Raw genomic sequence first — 25,614 nt, forward strand, 5'->3', positions numbered from 1 at the left:
TCCTCCAGCATCTTCACAAGGTCCTTTGCTGTTGTTCTGGGATTGATTTGCACTTTTCGCACCAAAGTACGTTAATCTCTAGGAGACAGAACGCGTCTCCTTCCTGAGCAGTATGACGGCTGCGTGATCCCATGGTGTTTATACTTGCATACTATTGTTTGTACAGATGAACGTGGTACCTTCAGGCATTTGGAAATTGCTCCCAAGGATGAACCAGACTTTTGGAGGTCTACAATTTTTTTTTTGAGGTCTTGGCTGATTTCTTTTGATTTTCCAATGATGTCAAGCAAAGAGGCATTGAGTTTGAAGGTAGGCCTTGAAATACATCCACAGGTACACCTCCAATTGACTCAAATTATGTCAATTAGCCTATCAGAAGCTTCTAAAGCCATTAATAGTTTTCTGGAATTTTCCAAGCTGTTTAAAGGCACAGTCAACTTAGTGTATCTAAACTTCTGACCCACTGGAATTGTGATACAGTGAATTATAAATGAAATGATATGTCTACAAAGTAGATGTCCTAACCGACTTGCCAAAACTATAGTTTGTTCACAAGAAATTTGTGGAGTGGTTGAAAAACGAGTTTTAATGACTCCAACCTAAGTGTATGTTAACTTCCGACTTCAACTGTACCATGTGCGTATTACCTAGACTAACCTGTACCCCTGCACATTGACTCGGTAAGGGTACCCCCTGTATATAGCCTCGTTATTGGCATTTTATTGTGTAACTTTTTTTTACCTTCGTTTATTTAGTATATATTTTCTTTACTCTATTTTAATAAAACTGCGTTGTTGGTTAAGGGCTTGTAAATATGCATTTCACAGTAAGGTCTACATCTGTTGTATTCGGCTCATGTGAGAAATACAATTTAGATTTGATTTGATTTAATGGACTCTATACTCCTCCTGTCTCTCTGTGAAGGGAGGGATCCAATGAGTGTGGCACATACTGTATAACCCACCTCAGCCTCGCCACTCCTCTCCCATCTTCCTCCCTTTTTTTCTCCTCCTCTCCTCTCCTCCTCCTCCTCTTCTCGTCATAGGACAGTGCAACTAACTTCCAACTCAGGCCAGGACAGTGTGACTAACTTCCAACTCAGGCCAGGACAGTGTGACTAACTTCCAGATGTTTCTCCCCCAGTTTTAGATGTTTCACTGGTCGTGAGTGTTTGTGTTTATGCCCGCAACCAGAATTGACTTTTTGAAGCTGTCATTTTTTAATTTTGAAAGAGAGAGAGAGATCTGTTTGCCGTCTCAGGATACCTACAGTATTGTCCATCTGGTGATATTTTATGATTTAAGGCACTTAAACCACCTGTCAAGAAAAACTGGCTGAGATGGTTACTGTGCCATGCTATATTATTGACCCTCAGAGCTCTGTGAATTTTAACAGTGTTTTGATTGCAGACACTGCAGCCTTGGAGTAGAATGATGTAAAGTGCTGCTTCTGTCCACTGTGTGAATTCAACATTTTGACTGATGACTCCATGGAATAGAACCAGTTTCAGGTGTTTTTGTCGGGTGTGCTCATTGATCTGTTCCAGCCGTGACATACAGATAGGGGCCACTGAGGAATGTCCTTGTTTATCCCACTGTATGACCTTGTCCAGTGCACCTACCCCCCCATCTCTCTCTTTCCCTCTCTCCCTCCCTCTCTCCCACTGCTTAGGGACCAACCCTCTGCCGCTCCTCCACTTTCTGAAGTACCGTACACGTGCTGCTCTACAGTATCGACCCCTGGGCTCTCTCTCTCTCTCTCTCTCTATAATGAAAAGGTTAGCTACTGAATCACTCCAGATAAAGGTGAGAGAGCAGGCCCTTGAATTACAATCAGAGTAGAACAGAATTAACTTCCCTGTCCAAGATAAAGGTATTGTACTGCCGTGTGTGTGTGTGTGTGTGTGTGTGTGTGTGTGTGTGTGTGTGTGTGTGTGTGTGTGTGTGTGTGTGTGTGTGTGTGTGTGTGTGTGTGTGTGTGTGTGTGTGTGTGTGTGTGTGTGTGTGTGTGTGTGTGTGTGTGTGTGTGTGTGTGTGTGTGTGTGTGTGTGTGTGTGTGTGTGTGTGCGCGCATACAGCACACATGAGTGTGAATGCACAGTGGAACAGAAAATGGACAGATGCGTTTGCTGCAGAGCTGGCAGACAGTAAGAGTTATGGCCTGTGTTCTGAAACAGCTGCAGCTCAAGTTTCAGTGAAGACAGTTAGCAGGAGATGTGAAAGTGACATTTGACACGTAATTGACTTGTAATTTAATTAAAGCGAGGCCTGAGGATTTAGTTATGTTATGCAGGGTAAAATGTGGATTTCATGCCGCTGTTCGACGGTAATACCATTTTACTTGCACTGTCTCAGGAATTAGTGGCCATTGTGAGTGAAGACGAATGAGCTAAGCAATGGGGGACCACTGGACCTTGACCACATCATTATGTCAATATAGCCATGGCGTGCGTGCCTGCATGTGTATGCACACTTTTTAAGCTCCCTCCCTCAGGAAATACCAGAGGAACACCTCCTTGTGTCCCGTCCTGTTTCCCCCAGCTCCATGCCTATAGCCGCCCTTCCAGGCTAAAACGTGCACACATACACAAAAACAAATACACACACAACAGGAAAACACACACGTTAGTATAGGCAACACTTCTCACGAAAGGAGAGCTCCTCTTTTGTTTTGTCTTTCACATCACTGCATTACAGGAGACAGCCATAGCAGCAGCCCAGACATTTGAACTGCTGTTTTTATGACACCAACTCTTTAGTGCGTCACATTGAACACATTAACCTGTTACAGTAAAGGTAACAGTACAGCCTCTCTCATCCTGGAGGTCTCTGGGGATGGGGTTCCCTCCCCTCTGCCCCTCTGCCCATGTCAGTGATAATGTGAGGGGAATGTTATTCCAGTGGAGATGTAGTTCACGTCCATTTGCACTGTAACACCTCAGCCTACAGAGTGGTGTTTACTGATGTCCTAGACTCCCAGCAGCAGTCTGGAAGCACCCTCTCTCAGGACAGAGAAAAACAAGCAGCATTTTCCCAGAAGAATCCTCCCAATTACCTTCCAGGAAGAAGCTCTCCTTTTTTCTCCTTTATTTATGAAGGACCTGTCCTACAGAGAGTATTTACACACTTTGTTGTTGCTGGTAAAGAATAGGTGTTTCCTGCCTCTGCACTCAACACCCCACGCATAATTTCTGCTAATACTGCAGTGCCAGGCAGCTTTGAATGGAGTCTCTGGACATTTAAGGTGCTACTACACAGAGTTGCACATGACGTGTGTATGTGTGTATGTTTGAGTGTGCTTTTCTCTGACAACCCTCTGATTGGGCTCCACACTGTTGTCATTAGTGTTGTCATCCACAACAGCAAGTTTTACAGGAAGTCAGTCATTGTCAGCGGACTGGAGCACACCGTGTGCTTTGTTAAAGAACAGTAAGGAACGGTCCTCAAATGTCAATAAACACGATTGTGTTTTGTATCCCCTAGAGTTGTCATTGTATAATGTACATTCATTGACTTTGATTTCAGTTAACTTTTTATTGTCCCTGTCTGGGTAAAATTATTGACATCCGTGTCTGAAAAGATAGAGGGTTATCACAGTATAGAGAAAATGATTACGCCAAGTGCTTAGTATGAAACATTTCCGCACAGTATGTACCATTGCTTCACCATTTGGGGGAAAACAAATGTAGAACTACAGGATTTGTGATGAGCATGTTATATTTACCGTAATAAATATATAAAGATGCTAAAAACAAAACATTCTATTAATGTCTGTAATGGCTGTCTTCGTCCTCCTCGTCTGAGGAGGAGTAGGAGATATCGGACCAATACGCAGCGTGGTAAGTATCCATGTTTAATTAGAATACTTGAAACAAACAAACAAAATAACGAACACGAAACAGTCCCGTATGGTGAACAAACACAGAAACAGGAACAATCACCCACAACCCACAATACAAAACAGGCTACCTAAATATGGCTCCCAATCAGAGACAATGACAAACACCTGCCTCTGATTGAGAACCATATCAGGCCAAACACATAGAAATAGGACCATAAACTATGGTCAGGGCGTGACAATGTCATTTAGAAATGTCTCAACAATGAGGCAAAGGTCACATTGTTTCTCGTGAAGTATTTACTGCCTCGTAAATTCAGTAAAATGCACTCTGGGATCTTCAGAGCATTGTTTTCAATTTCACTCTCTCATTGTAACGCAAACAATGGAATCACGTCATCAACTCTAAATAGCACAGCTAACTTGGGAAGAAAACACATTTAGATACGGCACTCACTTAGTTTCAAACTCATTAAAGTATTTTTCTCCTCTCTCCGGAATGTATAATTCATCTCGAACAGAAATAGAATCTTTTGAGTATAACGATAAGGCTAATTTGAATTGAAGGTTACCTCCTCTTGCCACTCCCAGTTGCGTTGCTGGGGAGGTTATTAGTGAGTATGCTCGAGCCATCGTGGGTTAAAGTGCTTGTGCAGCTGAGTGGAGGGATGCCAGCCAGCCCTGCTGCTGCCTCCAGCCTGTTGTTTGGCTAAATGTGCTCTGCTAACCATGTCAATTGAGAAAGGGAAAAGAGAGGAAGTTTTTTAGATGAATGATCTGTATAGCAATTTGTATTTCTGCTCCACAAGATGAAAGCGGCCTAGTGGCTTACTATCAGTAATTACTATGGTAATTCACTCGCAATGTAAAAGCTTAATATATCCTCGTCAGAACTCAGTGTTCTTCTCAGAATATTGAGAGGCACTGTAAACTTCATTATTGGAATCTATTTGAGTTTAATCTTTACATTTTTTTAATCAAGTGTCAGACGTGTCAGACATGTCAGACGTTCATAGTATTGAAGTATGAATCACATCACAACAATGATCCCCTTAAACAATATACATTTTTAACAACAATGATCCCCTTAAACAATATACATTTTTAACAACAATGTAATTGCAGAACTCAGTATTGCACAAATCCTATCACAGAGTTATTAGAATGGAAGCAGAAGCAAATTAGATAGCTGCAATAGGGAGAGTGGAATGGAAATAAGCCCAAGAATAGACAGTAATGGACTGACTGCCCTGGAATGATAACGTTTAATATGATAATGACTTAATATACTGTATTTAGGCTTATTATTTACTCTATTCATTTCAATTTGGAATTCCATAAAAATATATTTGGGCAGCAATGAAGTTCACACCTCATAATAATTCCGAACATTTACCATTTATGACAGTTTCTTTAGAATGGAAATGTTGTTGAAGGCAGTGCTTTTTCCACCATGTCTTTCATGTGATGAAAGCATGTAGCCTTGAAGAATGATACTAAATGGGTTGTGTGAACCAGAAGAGACTGAATAATTGAGGCCATGACCATGTAGTTGGACTACTAATAACAAATAGCTTTGGGGTGACACACAATTACCATGTTTTGTTAAGTTACGCTGTGTCCATTAACGTTTACACCTGTATAAACTTCTGTCTTTATTTCCTAGTGTCCCAGCACTCCAGTGGCACTGATAAAATTGAGTGAGGCCAGAGAGAGTTGGCTGTTCAAACACAGACTAAACACTTCCCCCATCCACACATCCCTCCACTGCATTCCTGCACAACGCCATGCCATAAACAATGACTTGATGATGTTGCTGCCAATATAATTGATTGATGGAATGAATGCCCATGCAATTACTGTGTGGATTGGAGGAGAGATGTAACAAGAACACATTGACAGGTTTAATGGAACGACAGGTCTAGAGACATGAGTTATAAGTACAATAGGAAAAAGCCTCTCTCCTTCTCTCAACCTTTCTCACACCTTATGAAAGCCTTTTCTGTTGACTCCTTGACAATGCGATGAAAGCGAGAGCTGAAACCAAGATGCGCTGCTGTTCTTCTGTTTGTGTCATATGAGACAAATCTTGGAAGAATGTTCCTCAATTTCTCGATGGGATTTGAGGAATTTGTTTAACGATCACAAATTAGAGGCCAGCTATTGTGACTCACAACACAGTGCTATATGGAAAGATGTCAAGGCTGCCATTCAAGGTCGCCCAATCCAGTCTGTAGCTGGGGATAAAGACACATTTGGGACATTAACAGGGATACTTAACCCTATATCATCATTTACACTAGACCTCTGGTTTCGGATGGTGAAACAACGCAAGCTGGAAAAGGAAATCTGAACATTGAAATGGTTTACGTTTGATCCAAAATTGAAACCAGGTATCTACAGTATGATAAAAAATTTAAGGACTGTAGAGGATGGAGAATTTAAAGGAGAAATATCGTATGGAAAAATAAGATTTCTACAGATACTTACAGTTAAGGGACTATTTTGAAAAAGAGATACAAATTACAGAACCTTCTTCAATACCAAATGTGACTATCCATGTGATTCGAAATGCATATAAACAAGCAACGTCCAAGACAATCTCTTCACTCTGCCATGGCCTGATAGCCTCTAGAAAAGAGTCAGCTCTTTATATTAAAGCAAAATGGGAAAAGGAACTGTATATAGACATCTCAGATGAAGACTGGGACAATATATGCAGTACTTAAGAACACGGAGAGTTTTTTTGGAAAATGACTTGTTTTTTTTATCACTCCTAGAATCACAAGTCAACAGCTAGCTATACAACAGCCATGCCAACCAGACCCATGTTTTTGAGGAATGTCAGAATATGTCATTGTTTTTGGGATAATGTATGTTTGGTGTTAAAAGATGTCCTAGGATATGAAGTCCCTAGAACTTGCCCTGTAATGTTCCAGAAGGTGTGATGGGCAGGGACAGATACCTGATCAAAGTTAACCTTGCTGCAAGTAAAAAAGCCATTACCAAGAACTGGTATAAAGTAGAAGCCCCAAAATGTGAAGAATAGCAAAGTATAATCCAAGAAATCGTTAATATGGAAAGCTTGACATATGCCTTAAGACTCCAAAAACCTTTATTCAATAATAACTGTGAGAAATGGATATCATTCACATACTAGGAAGACTTGATTAACTAATATCTTGTTAACAATACAATATCACAATTTTATATATTATTCTGTACCTATTGGATGGTGACTTCTGTTTGCTTTTATTTATTCTTTAGTTTCATTGTTTCTGTTTTTGCTGTATTGTTTTGAAAAAGACCTGATAAAATCCAAGTATAAAAAAGAAAGGCCAGCTATGGACAACCCCTTTCTTTGACCTTCATTTAATAGCTAGTTTTTTCTTGAAGAGGACATTTCACATGGTAAGCTCCAATCGATCGGTACGTTTTCAAATGCATATAAAACAATGTTAAATGCAGGCTAGATGCAGATTAAACCAATCATTTGAGGAGAAATGCTGTAGGCACAGAACATGTATATTTTTTCCTCAAGCTTCAGTTTGGCTATTCTCCATTGGAAAGTACAAGTGGGTCTTTGTCCTTGTGTGCCCTAGTGGGCAACTGGGTCTTAGTCTTAGTGTGCCCCGCTGGATATTGTCCAGTAACAATTACTAAAGGAACACCTTGCTGCTGGTTTGACTCCACTCCTCCAGGCCCTGACCTTCAGAGGGTTCTCATTAACAGTGGAAACAGAACACAGTACCCTGCTAGAGCCGTAACCAATGCAAGCATTTCCAGAGTCAATAGAGCCAAGGGAAGATAAGACAGACAATCAATTGGATCTTAATTCAGCCCAGATGAAGATGGACGGACAGTGAAACAGGACCCTGACTTCCTCCTCCCTGTACTGACTCAACTAGCATGGTGTTATTAGAACAGGGGGTTACTTTCCCTCTCTTTTCCCTCTATTTTTTCCCGCTTTTCTTACTTTGTGAGTTTGGGGAAAGATATGCTCCTACATCATCATGAATGACATTTTGGCTTCATTCTAGACCGTGTGTGGTATTACTTTGACTTTTTGTGTCTCCCAAGTAATAATCAACTATTCTCCCCTTTCCCCAAGAATATATAGTATAATATGTCTACAGATAACAGTAAGAAATAGGAGTAGCCTAAACCCCAAGTTTGATTATACTGTCCTCATTACCTGGCTGTATTTGAGAAAAGAATACACATTTGTGAAATTACATATCTGAGTGGGTTGGCATGTAGGCTACTTTTTATTGAAGAACTTCAAGGGCAAAAATGTGGAAAGAAAACAATTGTGGACTTATCAAAGACGGCTGTTGTTGGCAGGAACTGGCCTCTAGATCTTGACCTCTCCCTCAGATTGGTTGTTCCAACAGGCAGAGAGGTGTTATAGCTCGGCCTGTGTTTATTGTTCTCCCTTTCACTCTCATCTCCCTTTTTATAAAGCTGAGATAGAAGGGCTATACTACACCTACAACAATGGCTTTTCTAACGCTGAGAAAGTACTATGCCAGTGCTACACCTACAACAATTGTGTTGAGGGTCTATTATCATGTTTTATCCAGTTAGGACACACAGTACAGTTCAGAGTGTGTGCTTCATGTTATTTCACTACACATTAGAGTTTTCTGCTCTGGGGATGCTGGGGCAGGCGAGCATAACTCTGTGAAGCGTTCTCCTCACTAACGTGTGCCTGTTTTGTGTCTGTGTGTTCCGGCCTATTCTGTGGCAGAGTGTTTTCCATGTGCCTGCTCTTCCATGAGAAGGCAGCACCTGAGCTCCAGAGCAGTTGTGTGCTATTCTGCTCTGGGTACTGGGAGGGCAGCCATGCAGGACAAAGCTGCCTTTGATCACGTTTTAGTGTCACAAATGCCCCTCTCTCTTCTCCATCAAGAGATACTGCAGGTCTGTATTTGTCTCTAAAGCAGGCAGTAGTACTCTCCTCTCTGTGTCTTTGGGTTACAGCGTTTGGGGTAGATCGATTAAAATGTTCTAGGTCAAGCTTGTTTACTTTTAGAACAGCAAATTAGCCTGGTTACTTGAGAGAGATAGAATGCTGAACATTCTGATATCTTCCCTGGTGGATGCGGGACGAAGTTACCGTTACAGGAGGACAGAGCGGCTGGCATCTATACTAGTATGTGGTCATTCATTCATATTGCAGATATAACAAACTTGCTTTAAAAAAATACTGATACAAATGTAGATGAATTGTTCTTTTGATGTTTTACTTTTGTGTCCAACCTCATATTAGATAGATTAGATTGTTAGATACTGACAAATACAGTTAGCATATAGTCATTTGAGAGTGCATTATTTAGTTGTAGGCTGAATGTTATATTTAAGCAATAAGGTCAAGGAGGTGTGGTATATGGCCAAAATAACATGGCTGAGAGCTGTTTGCACGATGCATCAAGCCCTGTCTGTCAAACTGCTTTAGATTTTTGCATTGTAGGATTTGGTCTGGTGGCAAATTAACCCAAGACCATCTACACCTACAGGGCACATCTGGCCTGCGCCAGCTGTACATGTAAGAAATTCAGGAGCAGTGTGTGAACGTGATTTCCTGGTTTGTCAAAATGGCTGCTTGGGATGGAAAAAGAGAAGCTCTGTGCGCTTAGAACAAAGTGGTTACTTACATGAACATTAAAAAATATATATATTTAACCTTTATTTAACCAGGTAGGCTAGTTGAGAACAAGTTCTCATTTTCAACTGTGACCTGGGCAAGATAAAGCAAAGCAGTACGACACATACAACAACACAGAGTTACACATGGAATAAACGAACATACAGTCAATAATACAATAGAAAAAGTCTATATACAGTGCATGTAGTCATCGTTGTTCTTTTTTTATTATGTCACAGGCTGAAGCTACTTCTGATTTCTTTACAAGTAAGGTATGAACTGATTTATTTTACATTGAGAGATATAGCCCTACAGTGTGTTGTTTACTTTGAAACAATGCAAGCTGAGCTCTGAGGTTCAGCGCATCCTGTGGGTTGGTTTCCGGAAAGCCATAGGAAGTATTCTGAATGACAGCTATGGCCCGTTTGGTTTCCTGTGTGGTTGGTTATCAACCACACAAAAACCCAACTTAAAGTCATTGACTGGATTTTCAGTTGAAAGTTGACCTGAAACATTCTTCTTTGGTTTATGACTTTTACTTATAAAACTGTAGACTGTCTCCCAGACTTGTCTGCCATGCCACCAACTAGTGTGGTTGCAAAGTCACATAATAATATAAAATAGTGTTTTCAGACATATTACAAGTTATTAAGTGCTATTGCAAGATATTTTTGCAAGAATAGTTCTACGTTTTATGTCTCAAGAATCGTATAAATCAATGTATTTTCACTTTATCTGGATATTTTAGGTGACCCAGGTGTTTTAGGAGTTCACAAGTACTGTGTTTCAATATAGTAAATAAACACTGCAGGCCTGTCAGTCACCCAGTAAAAGTGAACATTCAGCAGCATCACATCAGCGAAATCCCCTCTCCTCGCTTCACAATTGTTCTTGGTCCGCATAGTTCATTATCAAGGAAAATTGTGATATCCATTTTATTTTGTTGCATTAAGAATAGTTTATACGGGTAAATTAATATATAAATGTAACGTATACGTTTGAACTGAATGTCTGACATACATGCATAATCATCATATTTTGTTTAGAATAAGTATATTTAGTTCAATGGCAATGCCCTGGTTTCCATCCAGTAGCATCACCCCTACAGAGGTGCAATGGACTCTTCCAGTCAGACATGTCACGATCGTTGGTTGGAGAGGAGAGAATCGAGCAGGGAGAGGCATACAAAGCCTGCCATTGCAGTTTTACTGCTTTGGATTTGCGGACGAAGTGATATCTACATTTTCTTCAAACGTTTCAGTCAACATTCTTAAGAGGAAATACATTAAGGCAACGTATTTGAGTTGAATATTTTAAACGGAGTAATTTCAGATGTATAGGCATATAGGGTAAAGTTACCTTTAAGGCAAACTACTAAAGATAATGAACTTTGGACTTTTCACACACACATTTGGGTCATGTTTCTCGACGTCCTGAAAAAATAAAATATTATTCCCCGGCGTGGCGGCAGCTGGGAGAAATTCAGAAGAAGGAATTTTGCGCTTTGGTTGAAGTGATAATACTAACTGTAACTTGCTACTTTGGGAGCGGAGCAAGCAAGTAAAATGTCTGCCAAAACAGCTTCTAAGGTAGGATACTCGACGGAACTACAGAAAAAAAGTTATGAAGTATATTTTATTTTGCGCCGAATGCAAAATCTTCTCATCAAGGGAAACTGGGAAATACTATCTACATCGGCTTGTTTTTATAGTTTGTGTCTCTGTCAAATGTTGTCAGTGTTTGATGAGATCGACATGATCGAACGTTACCTCAACTTTATTTATGTTAGGTGAATGTCATTCATGCGACGAGGGAGGTAGAATCATGAAGCATTCAGGATTTTATAATGTTTTGAAAAGAAGCAAAACAGAATGGGTTCACTAAACAGATGACTCACTAAACTGACAACTTGTATGCATATTATTGTCGGAGGTGCCCCAATAAAACACCTGTTGATCATCTACATATGGGGACCACATACAATTTCTTCAATGCTGATGGTTAGTTACAATTTTGAGTTTGTCTTAGCAGTGAAAACAGTTACTGTGGCAAACGTTATTTGAATGGACGATATCATAATAATGCCTTGCAACACTGTAATGGTTACCGACAATAAAAGCCGGCGTAAAATAATGTCCAGTGTTAATCAATTATATCATAGTCTTGATACAATGACACGAATGTTCATTAGAACCAATAGTAAACTACAACTCGTAGTTTTATCTCGGCGTCATTCACCGGGCAATCATGTTTGTTTACTGGGCCTATGCAGATTTTTGTGTGAACGGGGTCAAGTTAGACACGTCTCAATTGTACATGCTATTGCTCCACACACACTGCGTAGGGTCAAGATTGACTAGACTGGGGCATAGCCTGGCAAAGCCATGTGGATTCAAATACGTCATGTATCAGTCCTAGTGGTTTGGGTTGTTTCAACCGTGTTTGACCAGGAAAGCTGCCAGCAACACATTTTGGGAGTGGTTGTAAATAGGTTAATCCACAAATTACAACAATAACAATGTTTTCAAGTATACCAATCGTTTCCTCTGTCACACAGAGTTGTCTGACAACCTAGGAATGTGTAGTGTAGTTTCACACTAATGAAATTCAAGTTTGGTCTGTTTTTCCAGTTCAGGTGGAACCATCTCAGGTGATGTAATGCAGCTTTGTCCTATGTGGTGTGTCACACTACAACATACTTTAGATATTTAAACTGTCCATTGAAATAAAGTAAGTGCAAGTGACAACTGAAGTGTAAGGTTCTGTTTGCTGGATGGTGCTTGGTCTGTCAAGAAGGCTATCATCTGTTTTATATGGAATGTGTTGCTACCAGCATGTGTTCACTGATAAATAAGCCTTCTGGTTCATTTGGCTGTCACTCTCTGGCCAACTTGTTCAATCTGAATACATCACCTCTGCTTGGACTATTACGTTTTCATTATAGGATACCTTACATTGAGTTAGGGGCTGTTGTTTTGGATCACTGCTTGATTAAGGAATAGCTTTGAGGCCACATTAAGCAGTGCATGCCCCTCAGACCCACACCCCCCCTAATTCACTTCACTTAACTATTTAACTCCTATAGATGTTTGTAGTACAATACACCATACATGCAATATCTCTCTAGCTATGAGTAATGCCAGCAATGTTGTGTGAAAAGTGTAACTTGAATGCCTATGGGTTTATCTGTCCTGTCACAGGCCCATGTGTAATACGACTTCGTCCAGAGGGATTTCACCACGCATATTCCAGTGGTCAGAGTCACATTGAGTAATGAAAGACACAGAGAATGATCTGAAGGCTGTTTCTAGACCAGTGTTGTGACACCTGGAACAGGTCATGATCACATCTGTAGTTGTGGTGACATAATCTCTGTCAAAGGTCAAGAATGCTGAAATCAAACCCTAATAACCAGGAAGGATGTAAGAAAATTGTTCATTATCCATGTCATGGTCACTTAATTGTAGTTTTTACAGTGTCACATAATAATTGTTTACTTATTATTGTCCTCATCATAATGCATTTCCTGTCTTGGAGGAAGTGTGCAGCACAGCCTCATGTTTATCTGAGAAAGGGATTAGAGGGAGCTCACTCAGCACAGCAGTAGTAGCAGCAGCATTTCCATAGTAGTGTTTCTGCTGGAGCACGAAGTAGGAGTGGACGTGTTTGTTGCCAACATTTCAAAAGCTGTGTGAAACCCCATTAATCCAGCTCATGCAGCCTGCATGAAAATGAAGACATTAACTCTTCTTCCACACTACATTTTAATTCTGTCCTCATCCCTCCCTTGCCTTTCACTGTTTACACTCGCTGAATAGGAGTACAACACCACAAAATACAAATAATTTATTGTATCAGCTCACTCTAAAAATAGGCCACATGCTTGTGTTTTCAGGGCGAAATAAGAGTAGTGAAATTAGTGAAAGCAATGGGATTGAAAGGCTTTGCAGTCTGTGCTCTTGTTCTCCCTCTCATGTATGACTGGAGAGGCTGTGGTAATTATGAGGACGAGTCCCTGTGGCCTTAGTGGACTCAGAGCGTACGTCTTCTGTTTTCCTTTGATGATGATAACACATCTCACATTTACATCAGCGATGGGGGGGGTGCAATTAGGCTTCTCTGTGGCCTGGAGAGAGGATGTTTTTGTTTTCCAGTATCACTGGTCGCTCTTTGTGGTCCTTTAAAAAAAACTATGGCAAGAGCGAGCTGCTGGACGTTTTTGTGCAGACGGGGCTAGTCTCTCTCGCTCTCTTTCTTTGTGCCATGAGAGGGCCTGCGGACAGAGTGTCTCAAGTGGCCCACATGAAGAGAGGAGCTAGGAGCCCTGGCCCCTTGTGCAGCTGAACTCTCAGTTTTGGTCAGACAAAGTGTTCTAAAACAACACTGCTTCCTATCTAGCACTGACCGTCAGTTATCTAGACTGCACTGTTTTGTCACTAGTTTATCTAGTAGTGAAATACAATCAAGTTATGCTAAAAGACATGCTACAGAACTTTGGCGGCTAGTAAGTATTTTTGAAACTTCCTGCTTTGGGCTGGATGTGTCAATGTGTAGTTCATACATGCAGAATTACTCTATTACCACAATTAGAGCCACACAATCCCTGGTTAGAAAGTGACTGTTTACTGGAAGCTGTGCAACGCCATTTTCCCCCACGTGGGCCAGCCCCCTAGCAATTCAAGTTCTAGCCACTGAGCTTCAGCCCCTCGCCATTTGAATGACAGCTATAAAGATGCACATACAGCAGAGCGAGAGAGAGAGAGTAGTGTCGTGTGCACATATGTGATGCAATTTTCAGGGACCACTTTTTGACTCGTGAGCTTTACGTTCAGAAATACTGCCTAAAAAGTACCGGAGAATCTCTAACTCGACCCACACAGCTCTTCTGTCTGTTATGTAACGGTAGCCTAATTCTTTACACTAAGTCTCTCATAAAGCATTCATAACATGCATTATAAACTACAGTTACTTACTGAGTTATATTAAAACATGTCGTATGATAAATTATTTAAATGTTTTACATCATTTTGATGAATTACATAATGGTTTGTTTTGGATTGTGTTTGAATTAGAGTAGGTCGATAAGGACAAGAATCCATACCTGGACAAATTGCCTGAATTGATGTGATAACGATAAATAGAACGATACGTTTATAACATGAATGTGCACCACAGTTGTTTTTCATTATGCTTAAAACTACTACTACTAGTTTGATGATTGTAGCCATCAATTGTCCCATTAACGATCACCCACATAAGTAAACTTATTTAGTTTCCAACTTCACATTTCTATTGGGACGAGGTTTTACACATTTAGATGATGAAACATTGCAAAGCTTTAACGTGTAGCTGTTGTGTGTTTTTTTTTATTGAATAGAGTACAGGAATGCTGTAATCGCTGTGTTATTACCATGAGTGGACATTGCGATGCTAAGCCAGGGCTTTTCTCTCCGTCACATGAGGAGATCCTGTGTATTTTCTCCAGGGAGTGGCATTTCCCCTTCTTCCTCTCCCCAACCCCTTTCCTCTTCTGTTGAATGCACTCACCCATGCTGGAGACTTCATTAAGATGTCCCAAACTGACACGGTCTGTCCAAGGTGGATCCCGTCGCCCCAGGGGAGTTGACTGTTGCCCCTGGATGAGCAGCAGCTGAACACTTGTCACTGAACGCTGGGGCCTTCAGAGCATTCTTGGCAAGGGTGCTGTCCTTCAGCCTGTCCAATGCCATATTCTATTCCAGTTCCACATGGCTGTGTTGCATACGATCGAGAAATAAGCACTGTGGTGTTTGTCTCTGTCTTGGCTCGTATCATAGCTAGCTAGAGCACCCAACCTCTGCTCAAAACCAAATGGGTCAAGAGGGGGACTGGAATGCAAAATGTCAAAAATGGCTGCTCAGATGGCTGCTCAGAATGCACATATTTCTTGTGACAGATTTAATTAAAATGCTCCTTAAATGGCCTGCTGTGATGTAGTATTTTTTTCCCCGTTCTCTTTTGAAGTCCATAGATTGATACAGCACAGAAAAATAGGCTCTTGTTGGAAGTGTCTTCCCCCTTGTTATTTTGTCATGGGTTGCTGTTAAGGAAGAGCAGGCAACCTGCTGTTATGTTTTGGTAACAATGATACTCTAATGAAGTGCTGCACTTAATCTTATCAGTGGGTATCGGTCCTATAGATACCTTTTATTTGTGGAAGGAATGTGAAGACTGACGGGCACAGCAGAGGCAGGTGGTTATAGCAAGACGGAGAGAAAGAGCAACAACATGCTACAGGGAGGGGAGAGGGGGAGATGCACTGCCTGACTATAATCTGAATCACATGCAACCTCTTAAAGACCTCACCCATAATCACAGCATTAAATCCTAGAGATATGGGGGTGCCTTTTCACTGTTTGAAGTCCACCATTTTCTTCTCACCGCTTTCTATCTGTGATCCCAGAATAGTGGCTAGATAGAGAATTGAGTTTGACAGCTTACTTGAGGGTTCTTACAGAATTCCTAATCTATGTAAACCAAAATGTACCAAACACAGCTGTAGACTAGATTGACTTGACGTATAATTTTCTCTAGATTCTAGGAGGAGTGATACCACAGTGTGTTGGGGAAGATTAACGACCCGACATGTTCTCTCATTGCCTCAGACAGGTAGACGACCCAGTCTGCCAGTGTCCTGCTCCTGGTGTATGGTGTGTTATTACTGGTGTGTCTGTGTGTGAGTAAAGTGTCTGGATAATCACAGGGATCATGAATGGGGGAGGAGGGATGGTTGATTATTGTGGTTTTCCCAGGCAGGGAAGCACACAGCAGGGAGAGCAGGTCTGTCCCCCCCGGCCCTCCTGCTGAGTCAGTGGACTGATACTTATCTCCCTCTGTCACGCTGGTGCCTGGGTTTGGGTTCCAGGAAGGGATGCCTGCTCTCTGCACCAACCAGCATCTCGGCAGGCGTTTCTGTTTTGGCTCCTCGAGAAGGAACTGGGGTTTCTGTAGCTACCCCAGTGTGCGTGTTTGGTTTGTAAAATGTGAGATTTGATGTCCCTGCCGCTCCCAGGCCAGCCAAGCCACCCATCCTTGGCTTGTTGTCAGGTCTCTGAGGATTTGTCCTCAGTCAGGAACCACCAGCAGCACACGGCTGGTTGTTTCTGTGTGTGAATGACTGACTGACTGCAGCTCAGAGCGTTGAAATAGATTCATCCTATGGCTTATCCTACATTTCTTTAGTCACTCGTTCAGAGAATGGTCATGTTTTTGTTATGTAGGTCACCTACCTGCCACAATGCTGGAGCCCTCTTCACAGTGCAAGTTCATCCTATTTTGCTTTAGTCATTAAGTCATTAGTGCTTTAGTCATTTTTGCCCCTAAATCTGGACAGAAGTTATGGACGATGACGTACAATATTTACATATGCATGTCATTACAATGGTCATACTTCAACCATAGGCCCCCGTGTTCTAGGCTGGCCATTCATACAGATTATGCAATATTCACTACATTTCATACATGTCTGCTCTGTCCTGTGTGTGTTGTTTTTATTAAAACACGCCTTGATACAGATCAGACTAAATCAGTCTCAGACGCAGCTGCACAGCACTTTCTTCTCCTCTCACTCTCCCCCCAGCACACTTTGGAGAGAGAGAGAGAGCGTGTGTGTGCTTCTTAAGTTAGTGTTCTTTTAGTTCATGTCTGTCTTGATGAGCAACTCTGCCATGTTTACCTATTCCTCCCTCCTTCTCTCACCTTCCTTAAGACGTCAACATGCTTCCCAGCCGACGTTATGCCGACATTTCGTGATGTTTAAAAAATTTTTTTTTGAGGCAAGCCGAAGTCGGTAGCTGAAGTCTCTATGCCCCTTCATCGGTGATTGGTCAACAGTATTCTTCAGTAAAGTCTTGGTTGTCATTCAATGAGAGATGACTCGATTTCATGAAAATCTTTTCATTGAAATACTGCACCAAACATCTTAGTTAGATGTAAAATTGCATAACTAAGATCTCCTCGGCAAAAATGCCAAAATTAAGTGAGTTATCTTCCGACTATTTTCAGGAAGTGTATACCAGCAGTTACCATACCCGGTCTGCTAGGTGGTTGCTACTTAAAGTCCTCAGGACATTCACAGTATTAGGCACGACTGCCTTCTCGTCTTGTGCACCAGAGGCATGTAATAGTCTACAGTCCATGCTTCATGTTAGTGCCACTGAAGGATTTAAAAAAAATGTTAGAGGGGAGTGAATGTTTTTTTTTAGGCTGGTTCATGTTGTATTGTATTGTTGTATGTTTTAATTCTGTAATGTATTGATTGTTGCTGTCTTCTTGGCCAGGTCTCCCTTGAAAAAGAGAATATGGGTCTCAATGGGCTTTTCCTGGTTAAATAAAAAAGTACTGGCTACGCCATCTCAATATGGACAAACAATACTATTGCCACTTTTTTTCTCGTTTATCAAGTGAAGGTCTTTTAAGGGAGTATGAGAGCACACTCGTTCGGAACTCGGCTAGGCGCCAGCCGAACTAAAGCAAGCTGCCGCCTTTACTCTTCCCACCTTCCCCTTATCCTCTCCCATCCACTGTTATTTTGTGTATAAAGCTATCTCGTAAACTGACTCTCTCAGTACACAGGAAAAATATCATTACTCCAGCCCCGGGAGCAACTTGGTTTACGTTGGTAAATTGCATAATTAACACAGCAAAACCTAAGCCTGCTATTTTCTACTGTTCAACTCTGCCCTCTGAGTTTTACTCCACTGGAAACCCCTTTCAAATGTTATATAGTCACCATTTGTGAAATTGTAGAATTCACCTTTTAATTAAGTGTATGAGTTGTAATTTCTCAGAAAGGCATTTGAGGTACTGTTCGTTTTCCAGTAATACAATTACAGTTCCTCAGGAGAAAGAATGTAATCTTTGCTGTCTTTTTGTATGCTCCAGTGTCCTGTTTATACAAACTACAAATTTAAATGGTCCATAATGACCGATTTTATACGTGCAGTCAGGATAAGGATTCAAACAAGGCCTTCCTGCCACTGATTACTTACACACACACACACACACTCAAAACAACTCTGTTGTCTGTCTTTGACATGGCTATGGCAGACAATGTTTGCTCACAATGCACACAACTCCTGTTGAGTTCTGATGGTGTACTTGACTGAGGCCATAGTGTGCACACTGTGTGCACACCCTTGTCACATGTCTCTTATTTACCCCTTTTAAGGTGGAACCTGAGAATGTTGTCCTCTATCACATCTCTCTCTCAGGATCACAGCTTTTTGAGTCAACATATAGCCCCGTCCCCCTGTCCCCTGTAGCTTCTATGTTGTAATTAGTTCATGTATAATGAGATACTGGGTCTATGCCTAGATTGAGGCTGAGTTTATCTAGAGTTTAATCAATCAATCAAATGTATTTATAAAACCCTTTTTACATAAGCAGATGCCACAGTGCTTATACAGATACCAAGCCTAAAACCCCAAAGAGCAAACAATACCGATGTAGAGGCACAGTGGCTAGGAAAAGGCAGGAACCTAGGAAGAAACCTAGAGAAGAACCAGAGCTCTTGCTAGATGTTGGTGTTATTAATTATGGCTTATTATTATTATGAATGTACTACTCATTAAAGCATGCATGTTTTCCCTCTTCTCCCTGAGATGATCATTTTGTCTCCTCTGAAATGCAGGGTGGGAAAGGAACATGGTTGCCCGGCCACTAACAGTAACCAACTCATTAATTCAGTAAATGTAGGCCTCAGCCTGGCCCACAACATGGCTATTATGACTGAGAAGCTCTGAAAGCTTGGGAATTTCTCTGAGTGGACTTGGTTTCTGGTTTTAGTGGGGTTGGGCCACGTGACCCTGCTGTGCGTTTGTGTGTGTATATGGAGTCCCAGCCCTGCTGGGGTAGTGGGTATGGCTTCCGCATGCTCCGGTTCAGCTGGCTCCTAGCTGAAATCGGCTAGGCGAACCAAACGAGTGTGCTCGCATACCTTCGACCATCGCTTGAAAACGAGAAATGCGGCAATAGCATTGTTTGTCCATCTTGAGACGCTGTAGCCAGTATACACTTCATCAAAATAGTCCAAATTAATATCAACTCAATAAATATTTTTTAATAAGGAGATCTTAGTCGTACAAGTTTACATTTAACTAGGATGTTAGGTACAGTATTTCTCAAGTGAAAAAATGTGCATGAAAATGAGTTGTCTCATTGATTGACAACAAACATTTTAATTTTAGAATCCTTACTGTTGACCAATCACCGATGAAGGGGCATAGACTTCGGCTTCCGAACTTTGACTTGCCTCGATTGTTTTTTTTGTGCACAAACAGCCGAAGAAGCCACAAAATGTCGTCATAATATATGCACAAACTGTTTTGGATGGGAAGCTGCTCTGTTGTCCTCTGTACTGTAGGGACAGGCACCATTGCTCACTGGAGGCCAACATGGTCAGCCTCAAGGACCCCCTGCTGAATACACCATTTGTTTTACCACATCAGCAGTGTGTGTGTGTGTGTTTTTGTTTTTCAAATCCCAGCTCAAGAATGGTGACATAGGAACGTTTTGTCAGGGGCTGTGTTTGGTTTTAGTTCCATAGGACGACACTAGCCAACACACCCCCGTCCCCAGTCACCGTTAATTAACCTCCCTTCGTTAGGCCCTGCCTCATGTTGCTCATTCTGAAAGGCTCTCCAATGCCCCATTCACTAGCAGGAGATGTACCTCCTCCTTTGGCAGAGTTGTTAGTGTCTTGCCAATTACTGCACCTCTGATTTGTGTTTGACTGGAAACAATGGCTGTATGCTTGTTGTATTTTTCTGTTTTTCACAACCTACCCAAGCCTGTTCTTTCAAAAGTTTCTATTAGAGTCCTGTGATAAGTAAACTAATGCAGTAATCTTCCTGAGTGTTACAATCTCTCGCTCTGCATGTTCTCATACTGAGCTCAGTATTTCCAGTGTTATCAAAAAGAGGAAAAGTGAGAGAGAAGCAAGGGAAAGAGATAAAAGGAGGGAGAGCGCGAGAGAGCTGGGCCTTGGCTTCTTATCAGCACATTCCTGACCTGTGTTAAGTTTGTGTGTGTGTGTGTGTGTGTGTGTGTGTGGGTGGGGGGGGGGTTACAGACTCCTGTTGGCTGGCAAGGCCAGATTCCCTGCTGCCTGCATGGGCCTGGTTATCGTCCCTGACCTCATTGCAGTCTAATGAGTCAGACTCAACGTCAGGATTGTCAAACGTTTGCCTGCCGATAGTACGTAGCACATCAGAACAGAGTGTTGACAGACCTTTAAGTCTTCAGCCACGTCGTCAAATTCTCCAAACCAGAATGTGGCCGTAGCGTTGTTTGGCCATGCATGTCCGAGTGTGTTGCTTTATGGTCTAGTCAATGTTAGTAACATTAGCACATCTAGCTAGTTGGCTATTGTTCTACAAAGCCCTTGTTGATACTAGCCAGATGGCCACAGCTAGATAACTGGCTAGCAAGATGTGAAAGAAAATATTGAATAAACTCTCCATAATCTCACACAGCCCATAGATATATGTTTAGCTAGCTGGCTAATGTTCACTAGCTAACTAGCTGTTGTGCTAGCTAGGTAAAGTAAAGACACTACGTTGACTCTTGATGGCCAGCTACAGGCTGCTTCATGGAAACTAATCCATTGTGATTGAATTATGTTACTAGCTACAGTGGCCAGATAGCTAGCTTGGTAAAGCATTTAATGTTGTGTGCATTGTGCTGCACTTACCACTCTAATTTGTTTAATATGAAGTGTGTGTGACCGCATTGCTCAGTTAGCAAGCTAACGTTAGCTATCTAACTAATAACCTAGTGCACATTATCAACCTTAACAAAAAACAACCTTCAAAACTTCATAACTCGATGTAAAAGCTGTAGACAAAGAACAGCTTTGTTTTAGTGAGAACAATTCTGATGAAATACCGTTATAGAAGTTAAAGTAAAAACCCAAACTGGTCTGTGTGTCAATACCGGTGTGTGTGTGTGTATATAGGAAAATACTGTATACCGTCCAGCCCTATCATTTCATTAGATACCTTTTTGACAGTGATTACAGGTGAAGTGCAGGATGTGTTTGAGGAAGTGGCTCAGTGCAGCTTTGAACCTTAGTGCTGCTGAACAGCACAGAGGGTGTTTGTGGGGAAAAGTTTGTGTTCCAACAGAAGTTCATCATGCTCCATCCCTACTGCTGATGGCTGAGAGAGAGGACAGTTAGGATCTGGTTGAGTGGGGATGACTTTGCTGGTGGACTAGCTGGGAATGATATGCTAGGCCTACTATCTCTCTGGGTCACTGGGTAGCACTGCTGCAAATCAGCGCTGTGAAAGTCTCTTAGATTAAATAATCCTAATTTGTGACTGGTTACAGGATCGGGGATGTTTGATTCTAGTTTCTACATCACAGTAGGGCCGTATTATTATTATTATTATTTTGTATTTTTTTCTTCTTCAGAAATGCCTTCTTGAACATGTGAACTTTAATGTGCCTTAAATACGAACTTGTATGGGATCCGTAAATATGAATAAAACATTTTAATTATGAGCCTAGTTTAGCCAACTAGAAATCACTAAGCTATATAGGGAGAAAGACAGGAGCCCCCCTGGCTAGACATGATTGGCTGAGGTAACGGAGGGTTTGGACTAGCCCGAGAGATGAATCCTGATTGGTCTTTCATGTCACAGGCTTCTGTCTATAACAGAATGGGAGCTTCCCTGGTCGGTATACAGTGCATTCTGAAAGTATTCAGACCCCTTGACCTTTTCCACATTCTGTTAGTCTTATTCTAAAATTGCTTAAATAAATAAAAAATCCTCATCAATCTACACACAATACCCCATAATGACAAAGCGAAAACAGGTTTTAGAAATATAGGCAAATTTATTACAAATAATTAACAGAAATATTCAGACCCTATGCTGTGAGACTCAAAATTGAGCTCAGGTGCATCCTGTTTCCATTGATCATCCTTAAGATGTTTCTACAACTTGATTGGAGTCCACCTGTGGTAAATTCAATTGATTGGACATGATTTGGAAAGGCACACACCTGTCTATATAAGGTTGACAGTGCATGTCAGAGCAAAAACAAAGCCATGTGGTCAAAGGAATTGTCCGTAGAGCTCCGAGACAGGATTATGTAGTGGCACAGATCTGGGGAAGGATACCAAAACATTTCTGCAGCATTGAAGGTCCCTAAGAACACATTGGCCTCCATCAATCTTAAATGTAAGAAGTTGGGAACCACCAAGACTCTTCCTAGAGCTGGCCAAACTGAACAATCGGGGGAAAAGGGCTTTGGTCAGGGAGATTACCAAGAACCCGATGGTCACTCTGACAGAGCTTCAGTGTTCCTCTGTGGAGATGGGAGAACCTTCCAAAAGGACAACCATCTCTGCAGCACTCCAAAAATCAGGCCTTTATGGTAGAGTGGCCAGACGGAAGCCACTCCTCTGTAAAAGGCACATGACAGCCCGCTTGGAGTTTGCCAAAAGACACCTAAAGACTCTCTCAGACCATGAGAAACAGATTATCTGGTCGATTGAAACCAAGATTGAACTCTTTGGCGGTGAATCATGGTGGTGGCAGCATCATGCTGTAAGATTGTTCTTCAGCGGCAGGGACTGGGAGACTAGGCAGGATCGACGGAAAGATGAATGGAGCAAAGTATGAAGAGATCCTTGATGAAAACCTGCTCCAGAGTGCTCAGGATCTCAGACTGTGGCGAAGGTTTACCTTCCAACAGGACAATGACCCTAAGCACACAACCAAGACTACGCAGGAGTGGCTTCGGGACAAGTTTCAATGTCCTTAAGTGGCCAGAGCCCGGACTTGAACCCGATCAAAGATCTCTGGAGAGACCTGAAAATAGCTGTGCAGCGACGCTCCCCATCCAACCTGACAAGAGATTGAGAGGATATGCGCAGAGGAATGGGAGAAACTCTTCCAAATACAGGTGTACCAAGCTTGTAGTGTCACACCCAAGAAGACTCGAGGCTGTAATCACTTCCAAAGGCGCTTCAACAAAGTACTGAGTAAAGGGTCTGAATACTTATGGAAATGTGATATTTCGGTTTTAAGTTTGTAATAAACTTGAAAAAAATGTATAAAAAACAGTTTTTGCTTTGTCATTATGGGGTATTGTGTGAAGATTGATGAAAAAATAAATGCAATCCATTTTTAGAATAATGCTGTAACGTAACAATGTGGTAAAAGTCAAGGTGTCTGAATAGTTTCCAAATGCACTGTATAGATCATCTTTGCTACCGCAGATGTTATGGAAAGATATAGCTATGAACAACTGTAAAATTGTTGCTACAGCTCTCAAAAACATTGCTGCACTGAATTTAACTGGTGCTATCAACAGATCTGTTGGGAGAAGATTTAAGTAGAGAAGACTTTCTAGAGGACAATGCCATGCTGATGTGATCATTTGCATGTGAATTCTTAAAGAGATGGGTGGGGCCAAGGCTTAAGAGAGTGTGAACGATGCTGAATGGGCACAAACAAAGGAGCTCTCAAGCAAGAGTGGAAATCTTAGCAACATCTTTCAATGGCATTTTCTCCTACTTATCTCATAAGTTTATCAATTTTCAAAGCAGCATAACTTTCTCATGTTTCACAAAATTTGACTTAAGCTCATGTAAAGAGATCTGGTCACATTTCATAGGACAGACAGGGGAGGGATGGATGGATGGGGAGGGTTTAGAGGACAGGGCAGACAAGGCAGCGACCTTTGGAGTAGCACTTCACATTATACATGTGTAATACCATTATAGTTACAGCGTTCAAAAAGAACCATTCTTCGCTCCTTAGAGCAGTGAGAAGTTGAAATCAGGCTCGAGGGGGTCTGGTATATGGCCAATATGCAACAGATGAGAGCTGTTCTAAAGCGCGACGCAACACGGAGTGCCTGGATACAGCCCTTAGCCGTGGTGTATTGGCCTCAGCAACGTAATTAGAACAGTAAAAATAAATGTTTTGTCATACCGTGGTATACCACGGCTTTCAGACAATCAGCATTCAGGGCTCGAACCACCCAGTTTATAAAATATAATAAGCTCTACTGTCGCTGAAGTTCTCTGACTAGTTAGAGGGTAGAGGACAGGGCGGTCATCAGACTGTCATCCTCTGGAAGTTACAGGGGTTAAGCCAGGCAGGATTGGCTCTGCTGCAGTCGCCTGATGTAGGAGCAGAAATATCATATGTTTTCTTTCTAATACTTCAGCTGGCCTGGTATTTGAAAGAAAACCGTTCCCATTTCCTGCTGCTGGAGACCAGGCAGGTCACCCAGAGCTGCCACTCACCAGCCCAGATGTGAGAGTAGAGGAGGGTCAGTTAACAACAGAAGGGTCAGAGCCTACAGAGCCTGAGGAAAGACTTCAGTTAGTAAATCCTCCTTAACATTAAAGACAGCAGTACACAGCCAGCAAGTGCCATCCACAAACAGTGTTGTGTCCCACAGCCCATGCTCCCAGCTCCTGGGACTGACATCGTCCTATGAGCAGCAAGTGAAGGTCACCATGGAGCCTCATACAGGAGCTATTCACGTGGGGTTTGTGTCGGTTCCGACTTGTCTTTTCCAGCTCATCTATCCTGCCTTTGTGAGGCAGACAGCATGGACCTTTTGAGGGAGAGAGAGAGAGGAACATGGCAGAGATTTACTTTTTAATCCCGAATGCCATGGATTATAGGTTTTGTATTTTATTCTGACTATTACCATCAGATATTAGTGTATCCGTCATGTTTGTAAAGCAGAAATCCCCATGAGAGCTTGATGATGAGTGTGACAGGGTGAGTTCTCAGGGTATGAGCTGAGTGAGTCAGTGCTGGTTGAAATTAATTGACTCCAGCATGTTTTAGTGTGTCAGCACATTCAGCAGCGAGGCAGCACTGTATCATCAGCCTGCTGGCTGTCTCCTCTCATCACAGCTTGGTGGGACTTGGTCTGCTGGGACTTCTTTCATTACTGGGTAGAGGTGCATTCAGCTAGTGTCCTTACTGCCACGTTCAAAAGGCATGTTTTCTCTGTTTACCTTGCGCGTGTTTGCATATATAGTGTTGTACGTACATGTTAATTTGAGAAACAGATGTGAATCCGGAGGGCTGCGATTGCATGAGTGTGTTTGGTAA

General features: G+C 41.8%; 1 protein-coding gene across 16 annotated transcripts in view; it reads left to right on the forward strand.

The window, feature by feature from the left end:
* The window catches only part of LOC139563216 (tight junction protein ZO-1-like), a 153,652-nt gene that overhangs the window by 63,274 nt on the left and 64,764 nt on the right, over window positions 1-25,614 (forward strand). The window contains exon 1 of one of the 16 annotated variants that reach the window (XM_071381620.1): window positions 10,641-11,073. The exons of the other annotated variants lie outside the window; for them this stretch is intronic. Coding sequence (XP_071237721.1) covers window positions 11,050-11,073 — 24 coding nt within the window. The 5' untranslated portion in view covers window positions 10,641-11,049. Of the gene's footprint in view, window positions 1-10,640; window positions 11,074-25,614 lie in introns of those variants that run through there. 16 annotated transcript variants of the gene reach the window in all.

This window comes from Salvelinus alpinus, chromosome 33 (genome assembly GCF_045679555.1).
Source record: "Salvelinus alpinus chromosome 33, SLU_Salpinus.1, whole genome shotgun sequence".
NCBI lineage: Eukaryota > Metazoa > Chordata > Actinopteri > Salmoniformes > Salmonidae > Salvelinus > Salvelinus alpinus.